This window comes from Rousettus aegyptiacus, unplaced genomic scaffold (genome assembly GCF_014176215.1).
Source record: "Rousettus aegyptiacus isolate mRouAeg1 unplaced genomic scaffold, mRouAeg1.p scaffold_m13_p_4, whole genome shotgun sequence".
Lineage (NCBI taxonomy): Eukaryota > Metazoa > Chordata > Mammalia > Chiroptera > Pteropodidae > Rousettus > Rousettus aegyptiacus.
The window spans coordinates 154675731-154697148 of NW_023416307.1; the positions used below are offsets into that span (position 1 = coordinate 154675731).

The 21418-nt window shown below is 52.0% G+C and overlaps 2 protein-coding genes and 1 long non-coding RNA gene across 8 annotated transcripts; 2 read left to right on the forward strand and 1 right to left on the reverse strand.

The window, feature by feature from the left end:
• Positions 1 to 1011: 1011 nt before the first annotated feature.
• Positions 1012 to 7527, forward strand: LOC107513294 (cathelicidin antimicrobial peptide). The gene is made up of 5 exons (XM_036219680.1): positions 1012 to 1173; positions 5491 to 5811; positions 6386 to 6493; positions 6643 to 6714; positions 7326 to 7527. The coding sequence occupies exons 1-5, from the start codon at positions 1012 to 1014 to the stop codon at positions 7446 to 7448; spliced, it is 786 nt and encodes a 261-aa protein (XP_036075573.1). The 3' UTR covers positions 7449 to 7527.
• Positions 7528 to 12811: 5284 nt separating this feature from the next.
• LOC107513307 lies at positions 12812 to 17548 on the forward strand. Its single transcript, XR_001597515.2, has 3 exons — positions 12812 to 12965; positions 16777 to 16969; positions 17284 to 17548. It is a non-coding gene; the product is annotated as an uncharacterized LOC107513307 (long non-coding RNA).
• On the reverse strand, positions 13595 to 21291 carry NME6 (NME/NM23 nucleoside diphosphate kinase 6). 6 transcript variants are annotated; one of them, XM_036219399.1, is made up of 8 exons: positions 21164 to 21291; positions 20455 to 20628; positions 19581 to 19739; positions 18951 to 19047; positions 16731 to 16833; positions 16127 to 16166; positions 15539 to 15699; positions 13595 to 15263 (listed from the first exon to the last, which is right to left on the reverse strand). In XM_036219399.1, exons 3-8 carry the CDS (start codon positions 19658 to 19660, stop codon positions 15097 to 15099), a joined length of 648 nt encoding a protein of 215 aa, XP_036075292.1. In that variant the 5' UTR covers positions 19661 to 19739; positions 20455 to 20628; positions 21164 to 21291; the 3' UTR covers positions 13595 to 15096. The 6 variants fall into 6 exon arrangements, with proteins under 6 accessions (XP_036075292.1, XP_036075294.1, XP_036075293.1 ...); XM_036219401.1 differs by lacking the exon at positions 21164 to 21291 and having other exon boundaries at positions 19645 to 19739; positions 20455 to 21157; XM_036219400.1 differs by lacking the exon at positions 21164 to 21291 and having other exon boundaries at positions 15539 to 15666; positions 20455 to 21157.
• Between the last annotated feature and the right edge of the window lie 127 nt (positions 21292 to 21418).

Sequence of the window (21418 nt, forward strand, 5' to 3'; positions counted from 1 at the left end):
TCCTCCTCCTTTATCCGCCACCTAAGGGGTCCTGCTTTCCAAGGCCAGTTTTGCAGAGAGGGAAAAGGAGGCACAGAGAGGTTGGGTAGCTACTTGCCCCAAAGTATGCAGAAAGCAGCAGAGCGAGGACCTGAACTTGGGCACTCTGCTCCTCTGTCCGTGCCCTGGACCACTCTGTGGCATGGCCTTCATCAGAACCGACTTCCCCAGAACCTGTCTGTCCCCACCCCGAAAGACCAGAAGATCACTGTCTTGCGGAGTTTTCCCAGTTTCTCTCAGACACGGTGCCTCGATTCCCCGCTCACCCGTGGAACAGCTTTGAGAAGGGTACTCCAGGAGCCTGGGGTGCTCGTGTGTTTCCTGACTCGGCATCAGGTACACCGCCCCCACTCCGTGGGCTGGGCCTGGGAAAATCCTGAGTGTCCCCTCCCGAGCTCACGAGGCTGGGTACCCATCTCTCCACCCCACACTAAGCGCCTCTGTGGTGAAGGGCCCACTCAGAGCTGGGCCTCAAATGAACAGGTCTCACACCTTGGAGGCCCATAGGCCGGAGGAAGGCAGACAAACAAATGGACGTGGCCCCCAGGTCAGCTGGGTCTCCCAGCTTGGGCTCAAACCCATTTTTTCTTACCTCGGGTCCTCCTGGGGCTCCACCCCAATTCTCCTCTGTCCTGACTTTCTCAGGAGCAAAACAAAGTCTCCTGCCCACCCCATTATCAGCCTACTGAGTGTTTCCCCAGGATTCCCCAGGAGGAATTCTGGATTTGCTGTCCTGCAACATTTTTACATTCTCATGACTCCCACAGAGAATCCCCTACAGAGAATGCTGAGAGAGAACTGGGGGCGGGAGGCCCCGAGAGAGCTCCGGGGTAGGCCTTCTTGAGAAGCGGGGCCTTGTCTTGGAGGTATGCCGGGCAGGTCTTCCCGCCAAGGAAAGCAGCCAGTTGCGTGCAGGCTTGGAGGGTGGCCAGAGGAGGGATCACGAAGCTCCAGACTGCCCCCTACAGTCCGATGGCCGGAGGTGCTGCGGGCGGTGGACAGAGCCCGGGCCTGGGAGCCCAGCCCCACCGCTGCGCCTTGCTAAGCGCCTTCTCCCTTGATCTGGGCGGGGGAGGGGGGGTGGTGGTGGCTCCGTCAGCCTTTCTGAGCGATGCGGAGCGTTGCTACACGCTTGTACGTCTTGTGCAGAGCTCTTCCTAAAGAAGATGCTGCTGAACCAGTCAAAGTCATAAGCTCATGTTTACTTTCCCAGGCAGTTTAAATTTCCACCGCTCGAGAAACTCCCGGAGCAGCTCCTTGAAGCCCTGCGGCCATGGCCGTGGGGCCGGGGGCAGCAACAGCTTCACGAGTGTGACCCCCGCTGCGGTCACGCAGGGTGACCTTGCTCCGAAGAGCACTATACTTGGTTTCATGCTCCGTTCTCCAGGCCTGAAAATTCTTAAAACATTTTTGAACAAGGGACCTCCCCTGCCCCTTGCATTTTCATTTCATAAATTCTCTAGCTGGCCCTGGCCTGGAAGCCACTCTGAGAGCGACTGATTTCTCTCTGTACTGTCCGAAGTCTCCTAGGAGTCTCCCCACCCCCGCCACCCTACCCCCGCCTCGAGCAGTGGAGGGCAGGGGACGTCAGGGCCCAGGGGCCAGGGAGCCCTGGGCTCCTGGCACAGGCCTAGAGGGGGAACAGAGCCAGGGACTCGCCCTACAGCCTTGGGCAGGAGCAGAGCCTGAGGACCTTCCCCGTGCACTTTGAGGGAGACCTGTAAGAACTGCATGGCGGGTGAAAGACAGGCAGAAGGGGGAATCGTCCAGAGTCGGGGCAGACCCTGTGGCTGGCCCGCGCTGACCACAGGCTGTGAGCCACCCCGGCCCTGAGCATGCATCTAACTCCAATGCACCGCTGTCCCTCAGGGCTGGAGTTTCTGTCCTCAATTTTTGCACAAGGAAACTGCGGTTCAGGAAAAGAAGGCAACTTGCCAGAACTGCAGAGTGAACCACCTGTGCCTCCAGGGCCACGTGTGCAGCCGCGCCGGGTACTGCACGCATGCGCACTGCCACTACCGTCCTTACGGGTCTCCAGGCAGACCGAATCGGACCTATTTTATAGCAGAGGCAGGCGCGAGGAGGTGAAGTAACGTGCCCAAGAACAAAAGAACCAAAGAGCAAGTTGGCTGTCCTCATCAGATTGCTTCCCTCTGCTCCCGTAAGGGTCGCATGGGCATGTGGCCTACATACCCACTTATCCAGTGTGGGCCAGGGGGGTTCCTGCAGTGGTTGGACTCGGCAGCCTTCCCCACACCCCCAGCACTGTGATTTGAGCTTCTGCAATAAAATATTTCTCTTAAGCTGATCCTTGGCGCTCCCCTGCTTGGCGCCTCATTTATTTTAGGTTGATCCTGTGAAAATGTCAACGGAAGGTCCAAAGGGTCTTTGGGAACCATTTCGTATAAAGCCCTTGTTTAAGAGGATTCTGACTCCCAGAGAGATGGCAGCTCTTGGCCTGAGCTGCCCCAGTTTCCCTGCCTCCTGGGCCCTGTGTTTACTTCTGAAGTATTAACCCAAGAGCTCGCATTAACAGTGTGCTGACACCCAGCACCAGGCAGGAACCAGGCACCTGGGTGCGGGAGCCTGAGCTCTTTGACTGCCAGGCCTTGGGACCATGGACTCTGGGCACAGAGAGGGACAGTGGCTTGCCCACAGGGACAGAGCCTTGGGATGGATATTGTGCTCCCTGAGAGGATGACCAGACTGTCCATGAGTCCTCTATTTTAGACAAGCTGGCCACCCTCACAAAAGCTGTCTCAGGGCCAAGCAGGCCTGCGGGGTCAGGTACCTCAGCCAGGGCAGCCAAGGACCTTCAGGTTTCAGGGCTTTGGACAGGGAGCTGAAGAGAGGAAGCTGAAGGAGCTCTTGTTCCAGGCATGGGGGGATTCTGGAGTGGGCGAGGGGCCCTCCAGCATCTGCTCATCTGTGGAGGTCCTCGCAGAGCCCTCGGCAGCCTCAGTGGACCAAGCTCCCCGACCACACTGATGAGCTGGGCCCAGCCTTCAAGACCCGATGTGAAAAGCTTCACTTTTTCTTTTCTTTCTTTCTTTTTTTTTTCCTTTATGAACTGGACTCACCTAGACTCTTCGGATTGCCTTGTTAATGAGATGAGACATTATAAAAAGGGCAAGTTGGGGAGACCCTCCCACCTCTCTCTCCAAGAAAGGGGCAGCCATGGCTTCTAAGGATCTGAGTTGGCCTCCTACCTCATGTGGCCGAAAGCCACCTGCACGTACCTGGCCCAGGACAGGGCTCGCTCCTGGGAGCTGGGAAGCCTGGACTCTGTGCTGTGGCCCGGACAGGGCAGGCAAGGCCCCCTGGAGCCATACTCTGGCTCGCGTCAGGGGACCTGAGGAAGCCGCTTGGGCGCTGGCTGATTCTAAGTGAGAGGGGTGAGCAGTGCTGGCTGAGGTAGAGCGCCCCCTTCCGCCGGTCAGGCCGGGGTCTGAGTGAGCTGGATGTGGGCAGCTTTCACGCTCAGTCTAAAGACTAACAATTTTACCTGCTTCCTTCTTAGTTTGGCTCCTTAGGGACCCTGAAGCCAACAAAAAGGGCAAGAGATCCAGGAGAGATTTTAGGGGTCCGATGTCCTGGCGTGACCCTCCTCCCAACCGCCATCAAGGACCCTGATGTGCAAGCCCGGCTTGATCAAGAGGCCCCTGGGGCAATGTCTGGACTGTGAAACCAGGTTGCACAGGGGCTTCTTTCTCCTTCCTTCTCCCGGGGGTACGTGTGCAACCAGCAGCAATATCCAGGCTGCCACCTTCCAAGGGGCCCTGTCCAAAGCCCCAAGAGTCCCACAGGCCAACTGAGGCCAACAGCTACTCCAGGCCTCATGGCCACATGGCCACCCCCACGAGCGCTGGGACTAGCATTTTCCTCTCTCACGTTGGCCCATTCTCTCTCCCGGTTGTGCCCTCTCACCTCCCAGCACCAGCCACCCCAACCTGGTGTCTCAACGAGAGCGCTGGACAGAAAGTCATTTGGGGTCAAATCAGAAGACGCTCCCTGAAGTCCGAGGGAGCAAAGAGGAGGAGGCTTTTGTGTTTGGCTGGAGGGGGCAGGGAAGGCTTCGCGAGGTGGACAGGAGCGCCAAGCAGAGGGGAGAAGGGGCAGGAGGCTCAGAGAGGCCCGACAGCTGGGGCGTGCAGGGCTGCGCATGAGGGCGATGGGGAGCCACAAGACTCCGAGCTCTGACGCTAGCCCAGGAGGGTGCAGGCTCCTGAAGGCTGGGATGAAAGAACCAAATCGGCAGTTCGAGGGAACCTCTAGGCAACGGCATGGAGGGTGGACCGAGGTCTGGAGAGAGCCTGGGACCTGGAGAAGGTGGAGTCTGGAGGTCATGGCCGCTCTTCAGTGGAGAGCAGATGATGGCAAAAGCCAGGGCAAGGGCGGTGGCGAAGGTCAGAGGAAAGTGTCCCCAGGAGGAAAAGGAAGCATGTGGGGTACACCCCCGGCTTTCAGCTCAGGGCTCATGCAGCGGCACCCACCAAAACAGCAGGCCAGGCGGCCCGGTGGGGATGACCAGGAGTGTTCGCAGGAGTCTTGAGCTCAGAGATACAGGCCAGGTGACGTCTGTCCACAATAACTGGTACCCTGAGCGGGGCTGTCCTCAGGGAGATGTGAGGACTGGGGAGAGAAGCAGCCCAGGTGCCACTCTGCAAGTCCTTCGAGGAGACCGAGAAGGAGCCACCAGGGGTCAGGAGGGGAAGCCAGGAGAGCAGCGTCAGGGGAGAACGAGGGGAGGGCAGTTTCAGGAGGACAGAGGGGTCACCAGCACCTGGGTAGATACAGACAAGGCTTCAGAGCAGCCACTGGATCTACTGGGCCTGCAGTGGCCTTGAGCATGAGGATAAGCGAAGACACTTATCAAGGTAGTCATAGATACCCCTCTTTGGGATAGATCGGGGAGAGGATAGGGCAATGGGCCACATCTGAGGCTGGGGGAGCTGGGGACATTTTTAGACCGAAAAGCAATGGTGGAGGAGAATCTAGGAGAGGAGAGACAGATGGAAATGAGCCCCTGAACTGGCTGAGGGCTGGGTCTAGAGAACAGGATGCTGTCGCCTTGAAAGTCTCCCTTGGGACTGGCTGGGTGGGAAGGCTCCAGATGGAGCGTGGTTACTGTTATTCATTCATCACATGTTAACTGAGTGCCTACTGGGTGCCAGGCAGTGTCTAGAGCTGGAGGTTTAGCGGTGAATATACGATACCACCCCGGTTGTGGGGGAGGCCATGGTGGGGAGAAGGAGGTAGGACCGGCTCTCTCCTCCTGGAAGACTCAACTCTCTTGAGCAACCCGGCTGACACTCCCTGGGGGCGCCCAGGAGAGGCAAAGACATTTCAGGGAGATGGAGAAACCATTTCTTCACCTTGCACAGGAGGCAGACCTTGCCCACTGCCCAGCAAGCCCCGTGAGGCAACGGCAGAGGATGAAGCAAGGCCCAGCCCACACCCTGGCAGGTGGCCAGTGATGGGGCAGGAAGGCACCTGGTGGGGTCTTTGCATCAGACCCAGGCAGACATAAAGGTGGGTCCTGCAGGCTGGGAGAAGGCAGACTTGGGGACCAAGGAGACCCAGAGAGACATGCCCTCCTTGAAACGGTGGTCACTGTTGCTACTGCTCCTGGGCCTGGCGAGGCCTCCGGCCACCAGCGCCCAGGCCTTCAGCTACCAGGAGGCCGTGCTCCGTGCTGTGGATGGCTTCAACCAGCGGTCCAAGGAGGCCAATCTCTACCGCTTACTGGAGTTGGACCCGCAGCTCCAGCAAGTGAGTTGGGGAGCGGGAGGGGGGGTCTCTGCTCCCACCAGGCTCAGCCACACTGTCATGCGGGACCTCTGGTGGGGAAGGCACTTCTCCCTTTAAGTGGGGGTGACCCCTCTCCCAGGAAACCTTCCCTGAGCCATGTCCCCTCCCAGCATGAGAGCTGCCAGGCTTAGAATCAATCCCGAAAGGAGAGGTGCCTCCCCCAATTCAGGCTTCAGGGGCTTCTGGGAGTTCCAGGGACAAGAATGGGGTCACTGGTTTGGGGATGCTGTGGAGGTGTCCTGCACTTCATTGTCTCCCACAGAGGAAAGGGCTCTGCTTGGCCTTGAGGGGCCGGTGGCAATGCCTTTCCTCCAGGAGGCCCCTGGTCTCCCACAGCCGCCTTAGGGGTCGTCCGAGGTCCACTCCTGCTGTGTGCTCGGCGAGGGCAGGCGTGGGCTCTGGCCTCTTCCCCAAGCCCAGAGCCAGGCACGCACAGGGAATGCCGAGAGGCTGCACTCTTGGTGATCTTGGGAGACAGATCAGGGAAGGCAAGCGGGAGCCCAAGCCCAGTCTCCCCACTTTTTCCTTTGGCCAGGAAAAGGACAAAAACACCCCGAGGCCTGTGAGCTTCAGGGTGAAGGAGACTGTGTGCCCCAGGACGACACGGCAGGTGCCGGAGCAGTGTGATTTCAAGGAGAATGGGGTGAGCCTGCGGACTAGGGTCTGGGGGTGCTGGCGGGCGCCTCCCAAGATGCTGACCAAGAAGCCTCCGCAGAACATTTCCAGACACGAGGGTGAGCCTGGAGGTTATGGCACGGGGTTCCAGTTTGACCTTGAGCCTCCCCTTTTTAGCTGGTGAAACAGTGTGTGGGGACAGTCACCCTGGACCAGGTCAACGGCTACTTTGACATCAACTGTGCGGAGGTAAGTGGCCCCTTCTAGGCTGCAGGGGCTGTTGGGGCATGGAGTGTGGTGTGGAGGACATCCCATGAGCCGACTGACCACTGCCCGCCAGGGGCAGAGAAAGCCCTCCTGCCCTGAGCGCCTCCCTTGACCTGTGCCCCGGGTCTCCAGACTGGTTCTGCCATCCCTTAGAGCAGTGGTCATCAGAGTGTGGCCCCCACCTGGGAACTTGTCAAGAATGCAAAGTCTCAGGTCCCACTCAGACCTACTGAATCAGACGCGGGGGTGGGGGGCAGCGCGTGGTGTTTCACAAACCTCCAGAGGGTTCTGACTCTTGGTGAAGACTGAGAGCCAGTGGCTTCGAGTGATGAGCTTTCAGCCCATGCTCTGGTCTCAGCTTTGCTGGGATGGGCTGTGTGACCCTGGGAAGCCCCTGGTCATCCCTGGGCCTCAGTTTCCCCATCTGTTTATGGGTGTCGAGATTCAATCACAAGCGCCAAAGATCACAGCCAGAGGGTGAAGTGGGGCCCCAAGAGACCTAGGGTGGCCTAGAAAGGGGGATGTCTAGGTGGGGAGGGACCTTGTCCCTGGGTCCAGCCCCCACTAGAAGCCTGTTTCTCCCCGGTGCACAGCTCCAGGGTGTCAGAGGGCTTGGCAATCTCATCCGGAGAGGTGGGCGGAAGATCGGCGAAGGGATCGAAGGACTTGGCCGTAGGATCAAGGGCTTGTTTTCGAGTCTTGAGTCCAGAAAATAGTCCTAAGGGCCTGCTTTGCCCTGGCTCAGGCTTCTGAATTTTGAAAAATAAATTCTTGTGAAAGCAACTTCCTCCAGGATTCGACTTCACTTGTCTTGCCTCCTCCCACTCACTACGCCCGAGTTCGGCAGCCTCTGCGTTTGTGTGTGTGCGTGAGGTGTGTGTGGTGTGTGTGTGTGTGTATGTGTGTGGGCACACGCACACACGCATGTGCACGCGTGCACGTTCACAAAACACAGAGAGGAGCGGGGCCAACCGTTCCACCCAGAAGGACGTGGGGTTGAGGCAGCAGCAAGGCCAAGGGGCCCAGACACTGTCCCCGTTCTCAGCGCGCCTCCCCAGGCCATCGCAAACCTCCTGCCCTCCTCGGCGGACATGCAGCAGGGACTTGAGCAGATATCCTGTGTCTGTCTGTGTGCAGCTCTAGTGGGGATGCCGTGGAGTTGTCCCTGCTCTTATGGAGGTGACAGTCGAGGGAGGGGCAGTTCAGTGTCACGGCTGGCTGGCTTCTGACGTCCGCTGGGTTCTAGTGCCCAGGACGTTCCAATTCCCCTTGAAAATCTTAACTCTGAAAAAGCTCCCCTCGCCCCTGGCTTTTTCTCTGTCATTGCGACACGTCACTGTTTCCTCAGCTGGGTTGCACATTTCAGTTGTGGGCTTGTGTTTGGGGATCCCATGGTATGGAAGTTTTATACCATTAAAAACAAGAATGCTGCCCGGTGGAGCTCGGAGCTCGGGCTAGAGTGACACGCAGTGACACACAGGTCAAATCTCTGTTGAGCTGGGTGATTCAGACAGTGTCCACGTCCTGCCCACTCACCATTCTATAGCTGACCGGAAGCATTTGCAGCTCTGCTACTGGGCATCCTGGAAGTCCTGCGGAGTCTGCCCTCCAGGGAGCAGCCTCCGCCCAAGGTTGGTGGGAGTTGATAAGAATATATCTTCTCCTCCCCACTCCTTGGGCGGGACCGCTCCAACATGCCTTACAGGGCTCCTAGAGGTCCCCAGCTGGGTCGTGCCCCTGTTGCCCATGGCAACGACCTGTTCATGAACATATCCTCTTCTGACTTTTGTTCCTGCCCCAGGTCACTTCTCTACACTCCTGTTGGTGCCTTCTGTAATTGTCTCCCAAATAAACTATTTCCATGTCAATCCCAGTCTTAGGTCTGCTGCTGGGCCAACCTAAACTAAGACACGGACAGCCTTCTCGGAGAGAGATGGAGGGCAGGATCTCACGTAGCATTTACTTTGTTATCCGCCGTGCTTGCTTCTTCTAGGTGAGCAGTGCAGATGATTTCAGGCAGGTAGGAGGAACTTAAGACGCTTCTCACTCTATGAGTGGCACAGGAACATCAGGCCACAGCATCCTGAGCTTGTCCATTCTCCTTGCTCTGGTTGGTGAGTTCCACTGGCAAGCTATGAGAATGCACAGGAGGAGACCCCAGCCCAGCATGGGGGAGTAGGGGGAGAAAACTGCTTAGCAAAGGCACGGTGACAGGCATGGTAGGAGGGGTGACACCCTGTTTAGTGCTCAAAGCAGGTTTGCAAAGGGGCGAGGTTTGCAGGGTGCGAGTAAGAGAGATGGACAGACCCAGGCCCTGAAGAGCAATAGGGACCAAGTGATGGTTTTAGCTGGGGGCGACAAGATCCTTCGTCCATCTTAGCCAGATTACCCTGGCCTCGTGTGTGCGGGTGGGAGTAGGGGGTGGGGGCGGGGAGGGTGGGGAGGGAGACCACCAGCAAAGACATGCCCCTACCCCCACCCTAGGCAGTGGCCTAGAGGAGAGGAGGGAAGAGACAATGGAAGGAGGGTGGCCCCGGAGGCTGACAAAGTGTGGGGCTGATTGGGATGGAGCCACTGCAGGGAGGAGGCAGGCGATTCCCTGATGGGAATTCCATCTTCAAATAGCTCTGTGTCATCAACAGCCAGCGGGAGTGACTGATAAATCAAAGCACACGTTGGAGGCTGGAGGCTGGATTGCCAAGGAAAGTTTATTGAAACAATGTGGGCAGATTCACAAAACAATCCCACTGGCAGTGAAAGAAAGAATGTTGCCTTTTCCAAAGCAAAGAACTCCATGTTCCTTGTACTAAAACTACCATTATGTGCCAAACTTGCAACTCCTATTAAAAGCCGGTCCTTGTTTGTCTTATAGTAGAAAACAAACAAACAAACAAACAAACAAAACACATTTCATTGGGCTCTGGCCCTCAGTGTCGCAGCAGATCTTTGACCCCTCCTCTCCAGGCTAATGGGGGAATTCATGGCTGCCTTTTGTAGGTTACAAAGGTGCCCTTTCAGCCAACACTGGCCTTGAAACTAGTCTGTGTTATATTTCATTTGGCGGATACTCCACACACCCAGGGAGCTGATCCTGCCGAATGCATTGTGGATTTGGATGTGTTAAGTATGCATAAATAACATTTCCGACTGTGAGGGATGCTGCCGCTGGGGAGAGGCCAGGGTTAGGACGGCGGCAGCGGGACTGGTGCACAGGTGGGAGCCCAGCCACACGGTGGCAGCAGAGCAGCACAGAAGACCAGCGTGGCTGGGGTAGGAGATCGCCATACACCCACCACAGAGCTGGCAGAGGCAGAAGTGCCTAAGAAGACCACCCCACAGGCTGTAAGCGCTGGCCTCCTGCTCAGACCGGTGCATCCTACGGAGCCTTTAAAATGACAGGTGTCGGTGACTGACAATTAACAGACTGGAGCCTGTGGCAGAAGGATGTAGCCACCAGGCAAAGGTCCCCCTCTGGATACAGACATAGCATTTGCCTGGTATAGCTCACTTGAGAGGCAATTACTGGCGTATGATTTAGTGGCACCGAGAGACTAACGCAGCAACAGCACGTATTGTTACACTCCGACATCCTTATTATGGGATGGGTAAAAAATGACCCTCCTGGATCAGGCCGCAAGGCTCAAGAGGAGCTGCTCAGATGCCATCTCCCAGAAGCTCCCCATGCCTTAGAAGAGTGTTAGTGAAGTATGTACCTTTCTGCCCTGTCCCCAGCCCCCCCGGGTACAGCTGTAGACTATAAACCTCTCAGGTGGAGTCTCGAATTGGCTCCTCAGCAACAGTGTGTTGTTCTATCATTTGTGATGAAGTCGTCTGGTCCCTTTTATTTTGGGGTCACCTTATATAAGGGCCTTAGGGAGCTGGCACATTTGGCTCCTTTTCCTTTTGCTGTCTATGTGAGCGATAATAAATTGCCAGATCTAAAAAAGATTCCCTGTTACTTAACCTGACACATCTGTCAGGTCTTTGACTTGATCGTATGCTTGGCAGCTGTCACAATAGACCGGACACAGAAGCAGAGAGAGCGTTCAGGCTTTTCTATCAAGTTGAACATTAAACAAATTTGCGAAAGTATAAACAAAAAATGCCTCGTTTATCACTAACTTTTTAAAGGAAAACACAGATTTTTTCATAAAAAAAAATCATGTTAGCAATAGGTTTATTGTTTTTAAAATGAATTAATATATAAATATCTAAAATTTCTGCAGTGAAATATCTAGTATGGTAAATAGCAATCAATTTAGTTCACATAAAAAAAGCTCCTTGGGATCCTCAATAATTTTTAGATGAAACTAGGTCTCTATCTTACAATGACTCATGAAAATTAACTTGAAATGGATTATAGACTTAAATGTAAGTCTGGGAACCATAAAACTCCTAGAAAAAAAAAATAGGAAAAAAGCACTTTGACATGGATCTTAGAAACAATTTTTTGGGTATGACACCTAAAGCGCAAGCAGCAAAATCAAAAGTAAACGAGTGGGATTGTATCAGACTAAAAAGTTTCTACATGGAAAAAGCAATAACTGACAAAATGAAAAGACAACCTATTTAATGGGAAAAAATATCTGCAAACCACATATCTGATAAATAGTTACTATTCTAAAAACATGAACTCGTACAACTCAGTAGCAAAAAAACAACAACAACAATAACAAAAATTCAATTAAAAAATGGGCAACGCCTCTGGATAGGGATATTTCCAAAGAAGATATACAAAAGACCAATAGATACATGAAAAGGTGCTCAACATCACTAATCATTAGGGAAATGCAAATTTCCTGTTAGAATGGCTATCATCACAAGGACAAGAGATAAATGCTGGCAAGGACGTGGAGAAAAGGGAACCTTTGTGCACTGTTGGTGAGAATGTAAATCAGTGCAGCCACTATGGAAAACTGTATGGAGGTTCTTTAACAAATTAAAAACAGAACTACCGTATGATCCAGCAAGTTCACTTTTGGGATTATATCCGAAGGTTGTGTCCAAGAGCTATCTGCACCCTCATGTTCATAGCAGCAGTATTTACCATAGCTAAGATATGGAAACAACCTAAATGCCCATCGATGGATAAATGAATAAAAAATGTTGTGGTGTGTACATGTGTATATATATGAATATTATTCAGCCATTAAAAGTTCTGCCACGTTACAACATGCATTGACTTTGAGGACATTATGCTAAGTGAAATAAATCGGAGAAGACAAATACTGTATGATCTCATTCATACGTGGAATCTAAATAAAAACAAAACAACCAAACTTATAGAAAAAGAGATCAGGTTTGTGGTTAGAGAGTGGGGGCGAGGGGGACTGGATGAAGATGGTTAAGAGGTACACAATTCCAGTTGTAAGATAAATGAGTACTAGGGATGTAATGACGACTACAGCTAATACTGCTACATGGTATACTTTAAAGTTGTTGAGAATGGATCCTAAGGGTTCTCACAAGGAAAAAAAAACCCTTTATTTTTCTTTTGGTATCTATATGACATGGTGGGTATCAACTAAACTTACTGTGTACTAATTTCACAATATATATAAGTAGAATTGTTTGTTATGTGGTACCCTTAAACTGATATAGTGCTTTATGTCAATTATAGCTCAATAAAATTGGAAAAATTATTTTTAAGAGTGTAAAAAGATTATTACAACAAAAAGTTTGCGATCCACTGCCTTAGAGAAATTGTCCGCGGGCGTGCAAGGAGACATATTCCAATTCCAATAGTCAATTGGAATATTGGTCTATTTCTACAACAGATAACGTACAGCGGTAAACGCAAAACGATGGCTTACCTCACACCATTACAGAAACTGTGCAAAATGAGCTAGTAATTATGTTCTAATGCAATTTACATAATGTTCGAAAGCATGCAAAACACTATATTTTGCTTATGGGTACCTGTGGTAAAAACAAAAAACGAGCCCGAGCGGTGGCAAGTAGGTCAATGAGGCTCTGGACAGTCATTTTCAAATCTGCGCGCCAGAGCCGTTTGGGTTCCAGAACTACGCTTCCCGGCAGGCTCTGCGCCGCCCGGTGACGCACTTCCTCCAGACGCGTTTCCATAGCTCCTTCCGGCAACCGCGGTGGCCGGCGGAGTGCTCCGCTATCCGCTTGCGACGTGCCCAGCTCTGCTGCGGCTGCCTCGCCTGTCATGTCAGCGGCGTCGCAGACGTGGGACCCGTGGGAACAGCTCCTGAGCGCCACCGCAGACGGTGAGTCCGCCAGGCGAGGCGGGGCCGGCCTGGGAAAGGGTCAGGGCGGAAGGCGACGGTCTCCCCTCCCCTACGCTCGGGTCTCAGGCGCTGGGCTGGCGTCGGTGGCATCTGAGGCTGAGGCTGTTCCCTGAGGATGTGCGGGGGGATGGGGGAGAGTGCGTGCTGTGGGGGGTGTTGACGACCCCTCCCGACTGTTCATGTCCTCTGTGGGTCCAGAGGGGTCTCATCCCTCTGCGTCCTGTACACTGTCCATGGTGCTAACAGCCACTGTCCCCGCCTCGCCCCCGCCTCCCGCCGCGGAGTTGGATCCGCGCGGTCCACTCGCGCAACCGTTGACCACAGGTGCCTCTTGAGCGTTTGAATTGTGGCGAGTGATACTGAGGAACTACATTCTTTACGTTTACTTTCTAACTAAATACTGAAAAACTCTATAAAATATTTTCCCATCAGACATAATAAGTTTATTGTTTTGGTAAGACTACATTTTTTTTAACCTTTGAAAATTTAACGTCGTTATTTAGGTATGTTGTCATATGCACACCTGATTTCAAAGAGATGGGTGGGAAAAAAAAGAATATAAACTATGGAGAACTCTTTAAATATTACGATGAAATGTTTTAGATATGTTCGGTTAAATGTTATTTATTTCACCTTTAGAAGTGTTTTGAGATGGCTTACTAGGAAATTTAAAATTACATATATGATCGTCACTGTGGCTCTTAGCGCTGGATTCAGCGCTACATTGCAAGCGTTTGTGCATCGTGCAGACCCTTCCTAGGATCTTGGGGGACAGTTTCCTAGAAGAGCCTGATGTGTCTGGAGGACACTCTTATCCTGTCTTGACTGAGGGGTCTGTAATTCTAGCACATTGCATGTTTCTGTTGGCGGTGCCTGCAGAATGGCTTTTTCAGCCCCCTTTCTCTAGCCACCGTGAGCCTTCCTCAGATGGGCTGTGCTGTGGAGGGAAGGGTGAAGACATGGTGATTTGGGCGGGGTGGGTGAGAACTGGAGGAGCATGCATCTCCCACAACCACGTGTCTGCTCAGATCTGTGTGTTCTTTTCTACCAAGGTAAAGAAGATTCTAATGGTTTTAGAAGCCGTTTTATGTTTGCAATTTTAACAGACATTGAACTGCCACGTAGATAGTTTCCTCACTGATTTAAGATGCTGTATTTGCCATATACTATGGTTAGATTGTCCTTTCCCCCGCCACCCATCCATTCATCCTTCTATCCTTCTGCTATCTGAATGGTAGATGTGGCCCACCTATAACTGACCTGTAGCATGAGCAAGGGGAAAAAAAACCTTAATTGCTTTAAGCTACTTAGATTTTTGGAGGCCATTTGTTCCCAGAGTATAATCCAGCCACTAAATTTTGAAGTGATCTGTCATGTACCAATTGATAACTGTCATCCTCAGCTACAACAAGAGACATGGCTACCTTCAGTGGCTTTGTGCAAATCAGAAAAAAAAGTGAGTCATAAAAACAGGACTCTGTTGTGCAGACACACCTTTGTTCAAATAAAAGGTGGCCCTTCCTGCAGCCCAGTGCCAGGTGCACAGCCTGGATTTGAGCCCACACTCAACTCTGTCACTGGGTGCCTTTATCCATGACATAAGCTGCACACTGTGTGTGAACCTCCTGGGATATCGCTGCACAATTCTCTCTCCATTTAGCATAGAGAGAAACTTGGCTTCAAGACATGTTTAATTACTTCAGTTAAGGACAGAGAGAAGGCACCTAGAGAGAGTCGTCCTCCCAGCCTTGAGGATTCGGTAGAGACTTGTATTGAGGAAGACAAGCCACATGTCACTTATATAGTGACTGCATTTTTCAGGCAAGTCAGTTAGGCAAGCTCCTCCTTGAAAAAGGGCGATTAGTTTTCAGAAAAAAAGAGGAGCCATCATTCCTTTGAACCACCCAGGAACATTCCGGAGAAGAGGTAGAGAGTTAGATTCTAGAGGTGGTAGCAGTTAGGAACTAGGGCCTCAGGTGGGTGGCGGTGCCTAGCAGAGATGGTGCTCTGGGCCCCAGGCCTCTCTGGTCCTTGGGGAATTCTCTGGACCAGAAGGCTAAGAGAAAAGGCTGGGCAACGTCACCAGTCTTCACAGACTGACAGGCCTGCGTCAGGCTGGTCCCAGGCCTCCTGGTCTGGCTGCACAGTGGATGCCTCCCTCTGGACTGTAGTGCACGGGGCCACAGCGCAACTGGGGCTCCTCTTCCTCATACCAGCGCTGCTCACTGAAGTCAGGGAAGAAGGCTGCAATCTCTCTACTGGCCGAAACCACAGAGTCTAGAAGAGGAGGTAAGAAAGCGAAGGGATTCTCATAGGGGTGCAGAACAGAGGCAAGAGGCAGGCAGAATCAGCTTCAGAAATCTGAGCTTCTCCTCCTGCCTGCCTCTCATTCCTGGGGCTACATCTGCTGAGACAGGCACGAAGGGCCAGAAACACAGTTGGGAAAAAAGCTCACCGGAAGGACCTAGCTCTCAACTCCACTGCACAGCCTGCCCACCAACCCCAAACCATCCTCCCTTTTTTGTGGCTGGGGACATGGGAGGCAGACTCACCGGAGCCATGGGTGGTGTTGCGGGTGTCGGTGAGGCCGAAACTCCCACGAATTGAATTCGGAGCCACGTGTCGTGCTCGAAACACTCTAGTGGGTCCCATCAGTGTCCTCCAGAGCTGGATGGCATCCCTGTGGGCGAGGATGTAGGCTCGGATTGGTCCACTGTGAATGAAAGGAGCTCACGTCAGGATCTGGCTATCAGGTCTGGGAGGGCATGCGTGAGCAGGCACGAACGAAGGCACACTGTACATCCTGAGAGTTTCCTTGCCTTTCTAGCTGAGTGCCATGGCTGATTCAAACAGAAGGGGATGGAGGGCTGCTGTGATGTACAAGAAAGCCACAGCGATCAGCATTGTTGCTAGGCAGCTTTCAGCAATACTCTTCTACAGCCATTGGATCATAACCACCCTGGGGAGAGGTAGCCACCAGGTCAGTGCTGGCTCAGTCACAGCCCAGAGACCACGTGTCTTCAGACACTGGACACTGATTACAACTTTAAAGAGTGACAAATGAAACAAACAAATCCCTTTAGGGGCCAGGAGAGACATGTCTCAGTAGGTAAAGATGCCAGAACCAAAATTAGAAGTACCTGGCCATGAACTCCACCAGCCGCTGATAGAAAAAACGCCCTGCAAAGAAAGAGAACCTTCATCAAGAACTGGTGCCCATGAGAACTTTTTGTACTTCTGCCGCCTAACTTGGAATAATAAAAACCGTTTCAGAGAAGAGAACAAGGACCGTGGAGTCTGACATACGTGGGTGCGAATCCAGGTTCTGCCGCTTACAACCCGTGCAGTTTTGGCTGAGTCATTAACTTCCTTAACTCAGTTTCCTAATCAGTATACTGGGGACATAATAAAACCTACCTCACAGAGCTGGTAGGAGAATTAAATGAAATCATGTGCATTAGAACAATGTCTGACAGAGTAAACACTGATTAAATGTTAAACTCTGATGTTATCAGGACATAAAACTAAGTTTCTGGTTGGGACTGTGAGGTAAAAACCTTCCTAGAAAATATTAAAAATAAAAAATAAAAAACCAAAATCCTGATAATCATGAAAAGTTTGTGTATAAACTGAGACTTTAGAGGACTGGCTACAATTTTACAGTTGGTAGCAGAGAGCCTGCCTCGGTGTCCAGGTAAAGTCCCCCTTGGACGCCACTTGGGATCAGAAGGCCGTTGATCCTACCTTCATGCTCTTGGTAAAACCTCTGGCAATCTTCTTTCCTCCACAGAAGTTCTCTCATGCGTACAATAAGGAACTTGTTGCTCAGAATCTGCTGATGAACAGCCTGGATAAACACCCCAAAGGCGAAAGTTCGTCAAAAGGACCATGTGAAAGAACAGGAGGCTCAGGCTGACCAGAAGAACCATGAGGACCTGCTGGAGCCAGGACTCGAGTCTGCCCACCGTGGGTCGGAAGACAAGGTGGGGTTGAAGAAGGACCCGATTCAAGGTCTCCCATATTGTGGGCCCCACCTCTTCTTACCCTATAGCTTGTAACTGCACACAAACTTCATTTCTTTAATATAGTTCCCACCCCCCCGCCTCCATTCAAGCTGGTTTTTTCCAGATAAAGGTTTTTGGACTCGTTTGCTTTTTCTCCCTGTCCTTGTCCTCTGTGTGCCTGCTCCTTAAATCACTGAGCTTTAGGACATGATTAACTGAGCCTCTGGTCTGTAATCATTAGGACAAATTGGTTTTGTTTGAACTTTAGACTGAGGATAACATCTCGACTTTAGATATGTTTCAGCCCCAGCCCCATCGAGGCAGAAGGTCACGGGATCGGACAGGATGGCACCAGGGCTGATTCCAGAATCAGACACAATGATCAACTACCTCGGCTCCCTTTAGCTGTCCAATCAGCAGCACCCACGACCCCAGCTTCCTTAGTTTCCATGACTACTGATTTTTTTCCCCTATATAATCTGTATTTCTGAGATACTTGGGGACCTGTGTCTCTGGGACTTCCAATTCTCTAATAAACACTTATTCTATTTCGCCCAACTCCTGTGTCGGTCTTTTGACTGAGCAGTGCAGGTAGTGTGAGCCCTGGACTCGTCTGCCCTCCCATTTCAGGGTGAGGTGAAAACCTGCAGCCAGGCGACCAGAGCATGAACCTTGGGTGGAGGGGCAGGAAGTGCTGTGTCTGCCCCTGCATTCCCTTGAGCTCCAGCCTACAGGACCCACCATCATAAAAGTCTCTTGAGAGTGGTCCTGCCTTCAGTTTCTCCCGCTCTCTCCAAACCATCATCACACTTGATAAATTAAGAACACAACTTGTAGATCCACTCCAGGGTTTAGAGTGGCTCTTATTATTCACGGCTTGAAGTGCAACCACTTCGGTCCAGTGCTGCAGGCTGCACATTCTTGCCCTCCACCACTTCCAATTCTCGTCCCATCAGCCCAGCCCACCTGTGGCCCTCGGCCCCACCACACATTCCTGCTTCAGCGTCTCCCTCATGTGGAACATCTACTTGCCTCCTGTGCACTAACCTAAGCCCACCTTCCATTTGAGGCCTGGCCTAGTCCCAACACGTGTAGGCCACCATTCCTGGTGGCTCTGGCCTTCCTTTGCACCACAGAGGGCTTAGCAGTGCTGCTCAGCTAGACTTATCAAACTATTGCAGGGAGAATGCTATGAAGACCCTCACGCAGCCCTGTGGAGATTCCTGTTCTAGTCTCCAGGAATGTGCATATAATGCAATATCATTACATTACATGATGAAAGGGATTTTGCAGGTGTAATTAAGGTTGCTAGCAGTTGACTTTCTTTAATCAAAAGGAAAATTATCCAGATGGGCCTAATTAATCACACGAGCTCTTTAAAAGAGTTTTACCTGGGAGCTAAAGGAGCATTTGACGCACAGTTGCTGTCTTGAAGATGGAGTGGGCCTTCTGATGAGGAATGTGAGTGGTCAGGAGAGGCAAGGACATGGGGACCTCAGTCCCATAACCACAGAACAGAATTCTGCCAACAACCTGAATGACTCTTGGGAGTGGATTCTTCCCCAGACCTAGTCAGCTGAAACCTTGACAGTGGCCTTGCGAGACCCTAGGGAGAGAACCTAGCCGAGCCTACTGTACCTTGGATTCTAGAATTGTGAAATAATGTGTTGTTTTAAGCTACTAAGTTTGCGGTAATTTTTTATGTAGCAGTAGAGAACTAATATACATACAGTGTCTTGAGGATTTGTTCCTCTTATTGTACCGGACCCTAATATTTTATATATGCCGTGATTTTCCAATAGATTTTTAGTCTCCTTAGGGTCTGAGTTCATGGCTCCTAGCTTTGCCTCCATAGCGTCTAGCTCAGGATGGTGTTGTCAGGCTTCACAAGTGGCCCTCTGGCACCTGAAACAGAATTACTGCCCCGGGAACACAGCAGAGGCTTAGGAGTCATTCTTACCTCCAGAATCAGTGGGTGAGCGACTGCATCAGGCTTGATTAGGGCCAGAGTAAGCTGGAGAGCCTGAGGGCTTCGCAAGATAGAGGTCATCTTGCTCCTGCCATCAGAGAGCTGGATTAGGGACCCATCAGTGCTGTGCTCCCCACCCTGCCTACTCCGGAGCCATGCAGCCTTGCAAGCCTACCAGGGCTCTCACTCCTGACACAAAGCACGTGACAGTTACACAGTAAGACCGTATACATTGTTACTGTATACATTATTGTATTTAATGGCCTATTTGGGCTCATGGGATTGAGGGAAGGGTGTGGTAGAGGGGACATTCAACTTGCCCTGTGGACTGTGTTATCTGGTTTGTGCAACTATGCCTACGAAGAGCTGCACATTCAAGAGAAATCCAGGTTTAAACACTACCTGTCTCTCCCAATATTCCCTTCCCTTCCTAACTGTCCTTGTGGCTTAGAGGATTTACAATTTATACTTCTTGACAGCCTGGCCACAAGGGTAGATTAAGTGTTGCACTCCCAAGGCCCTCTAGCCCACAGTGCTCTCCCATTAATTCCAGAATTGGAAGAGTGGATGGACAAGAACTGTGATGTTGCCAGGACATCAAAAAGTCTGTTGATCACATACCATTTCTTATCTACTCTTACAGATAAACCAGGATCTGTCCTGCCCAGATTAAACCCTTTTATACACTTAGCTGTCCTCATGGCAAGGCTTGTAAGTATGCAACTCCAAGGTCAGGGACTAGTTGTAACGATATCGTATCTGAAGCAGCTAAAACAGTACCTGGGACAAAGGTGCTTGATCAGTTTTACTTACTAAATGAACCTATATAGTCTTATTCTATTCATATGTGTATTTCTAGTTTCTAGCATGGTGTAAGGCCTCAATAAATAACTGTAGAAATGATATAAAGAACATGAAAGTATTTTATAAACTGGATTAAGATAATTTGATGTCTCTTCCAATTGTGAAATTCTGTTTACATATGAGAAACTGATCACCTCTGCAGGACTAAGGACTAGGTCTCAAAAGACCTGATGGAACCTCTAAATTTGCCAACAAATAGAGGCTTCCGTGAACAAAGGGGCAGTTTGGACAACACTCTCATTTCTGTGAGGGCAGAAGTAGCCTGACAGTCACGTTCAAGGTGCTGTTAGAATCTGGGCCCAGAAGAGTCTATATCAAGGTCTCTTCTCCTTTGCCACCCTCTACCCTGTTCTTCACACAGCAGCCAGAATGAACTAAAAATGCAAATCTAATCACATCGTGCTCCTTAGAGTATACCCTGCTTTTATGGTAAAAACCCAAATCCTATCGTGGCCTTCTAGGCTTTGCACGCTCTGATCCTTGCACACCTCTCTAGCCTCTTCTGGACCCCAAACTCCCTTCTTTCGCTTCCAGCCTCATGGGCCTTACAGCTCCAAGACTTTCTGGCCTGACAGCCTTTGTGTAAGTTTTCGCAGCCAGAATGTGCTTCCTCTGGTTTCCTCCTACTCACCCATTAGATCGTAGCTAACTTCTGTGATACTTTCTCATGGCTCCTTGCACGTTTTCTTCGGTTACGTCTTCCCCACTAGGTCAGCTCCAGGAAAGAAGGGGTCTGTTTTGCTCACCACCGTATCCTCAGTACCTCCACAGTGTCCAGCATATAGCTGGCTCTCAACAGTGTTTGCTGAATGAATTAATGGATGATCCAGCTGTTCCAAACCAGGCTACTAGAGGCTCTCCGTGGGGGACGGGGGGGGGGGCGGGTTGGAGGGAATTCCTTTCCTATTGCCAGCTAAGTTATGGTTGTCTGGGCTCTTAGTGTACAACAAACGATGACAGATCGAGAAGCCTGCTCAACTTAAAGGTCGCCCCATCAGAGAATTACGGATTTTAGAAGCTGCCTGGGTGTTTGCCTCCACACCTGAGGTCCCCATTCCTCTGCTTCCGGGAAGGCAGCAGCCAAGCCCCTAGTGTGCGCACGCGCCGCGGGGACCCGCAGCCTCTCAACTCAGCCTCCGCCCCTCAACGCCGGAGGCCCAGCCCTGCAGCTCCGCAAGCTCACGATCCCTGCTCTTGACACCGTCCCCTCGCCCCGCTGCCCTCCATTTCTCCAGTCCTGCAGCCGCGCGACCCCTCTCCCTTTCAATAGGGCCTAAGCCCACCCCAGATTCTGGACTGTTCGAAGCCCCAATCCAGCTGGAGTCTGGGTGCAAATTCACCTGGTCCTCCCGCCGAGGCGCCGGGCCACCCAAGCGGGGTCCTTCAGGCGTTGGGCCGGGCAGCCCCCCGGTCCCGGCCGAGGGGCCGTGGGCGGGGCCGGGAGCCGCGTGAGGCGGTGCGTGGGCCGTGGCCGGCGGGGCCGCGCGTGCTCCCGGCGGGGGCAGCTTGCAGAAGGAGGGCCGACGGCCGGTGGCTTTCGTCTCTCCGGCGCTCTCCCGGGACCGGACGAGAGGATGAAGCCGTCCGGGGCGGGA

What these genes read in the sequence shown, in the direction of transcription:
- LOC107513294 (XM_036219680.1), top strand. Translation starts at nt 1,012, where the DNA reads ATGGCCGGAGGTGCTGCGGGCGGTGGACAGAGCCCGGGCCTGGGAGCC. An exon ending in CGGAGCGTTGCTACACGCTT is followed by an intron (nt 1,174 to 5,490) that starts GTACGTCTTGTG and finishes AGCAAGGCCCAG; the next exon opens with CCCACACCCTGGCAGGTGGC. An exon ending in GTGATTTCAAGGAGAATGGG is followed by an intron (nt 6,494 to 6,642) that starts GTGAGCCTGCGG and finishes TCCCCTTTTTAG; the next exon opens with CTGGTGAAACAGTGTGTGGG.
- NME6 (XM_036219399.1), bottom strand. Translation starts at nt 19,660, where the DNA reads ATGAGGACAGCTAAGTGTATAAAAGGGTTTAATCTGGGCAGGACAGAT. An exon ending in CTCACCCACTGATTCTGGAG is followed by an intron (nt 16,834 to 18,950) that starts GTAAGAATGACT and finishes GTGTTTATCCAG; the next exon opens with GCTGTTCATCAGCAGATTCT. An exon ending in CAACACCACCCATGGCTCCG is followed by an intron (nt 15,264 to 15,538) that starts GTGAGTCTGCCT and finishes CTCCTCTTCTAG; the next exon opens with ACTCTGTGGTTTCGGCCAGT.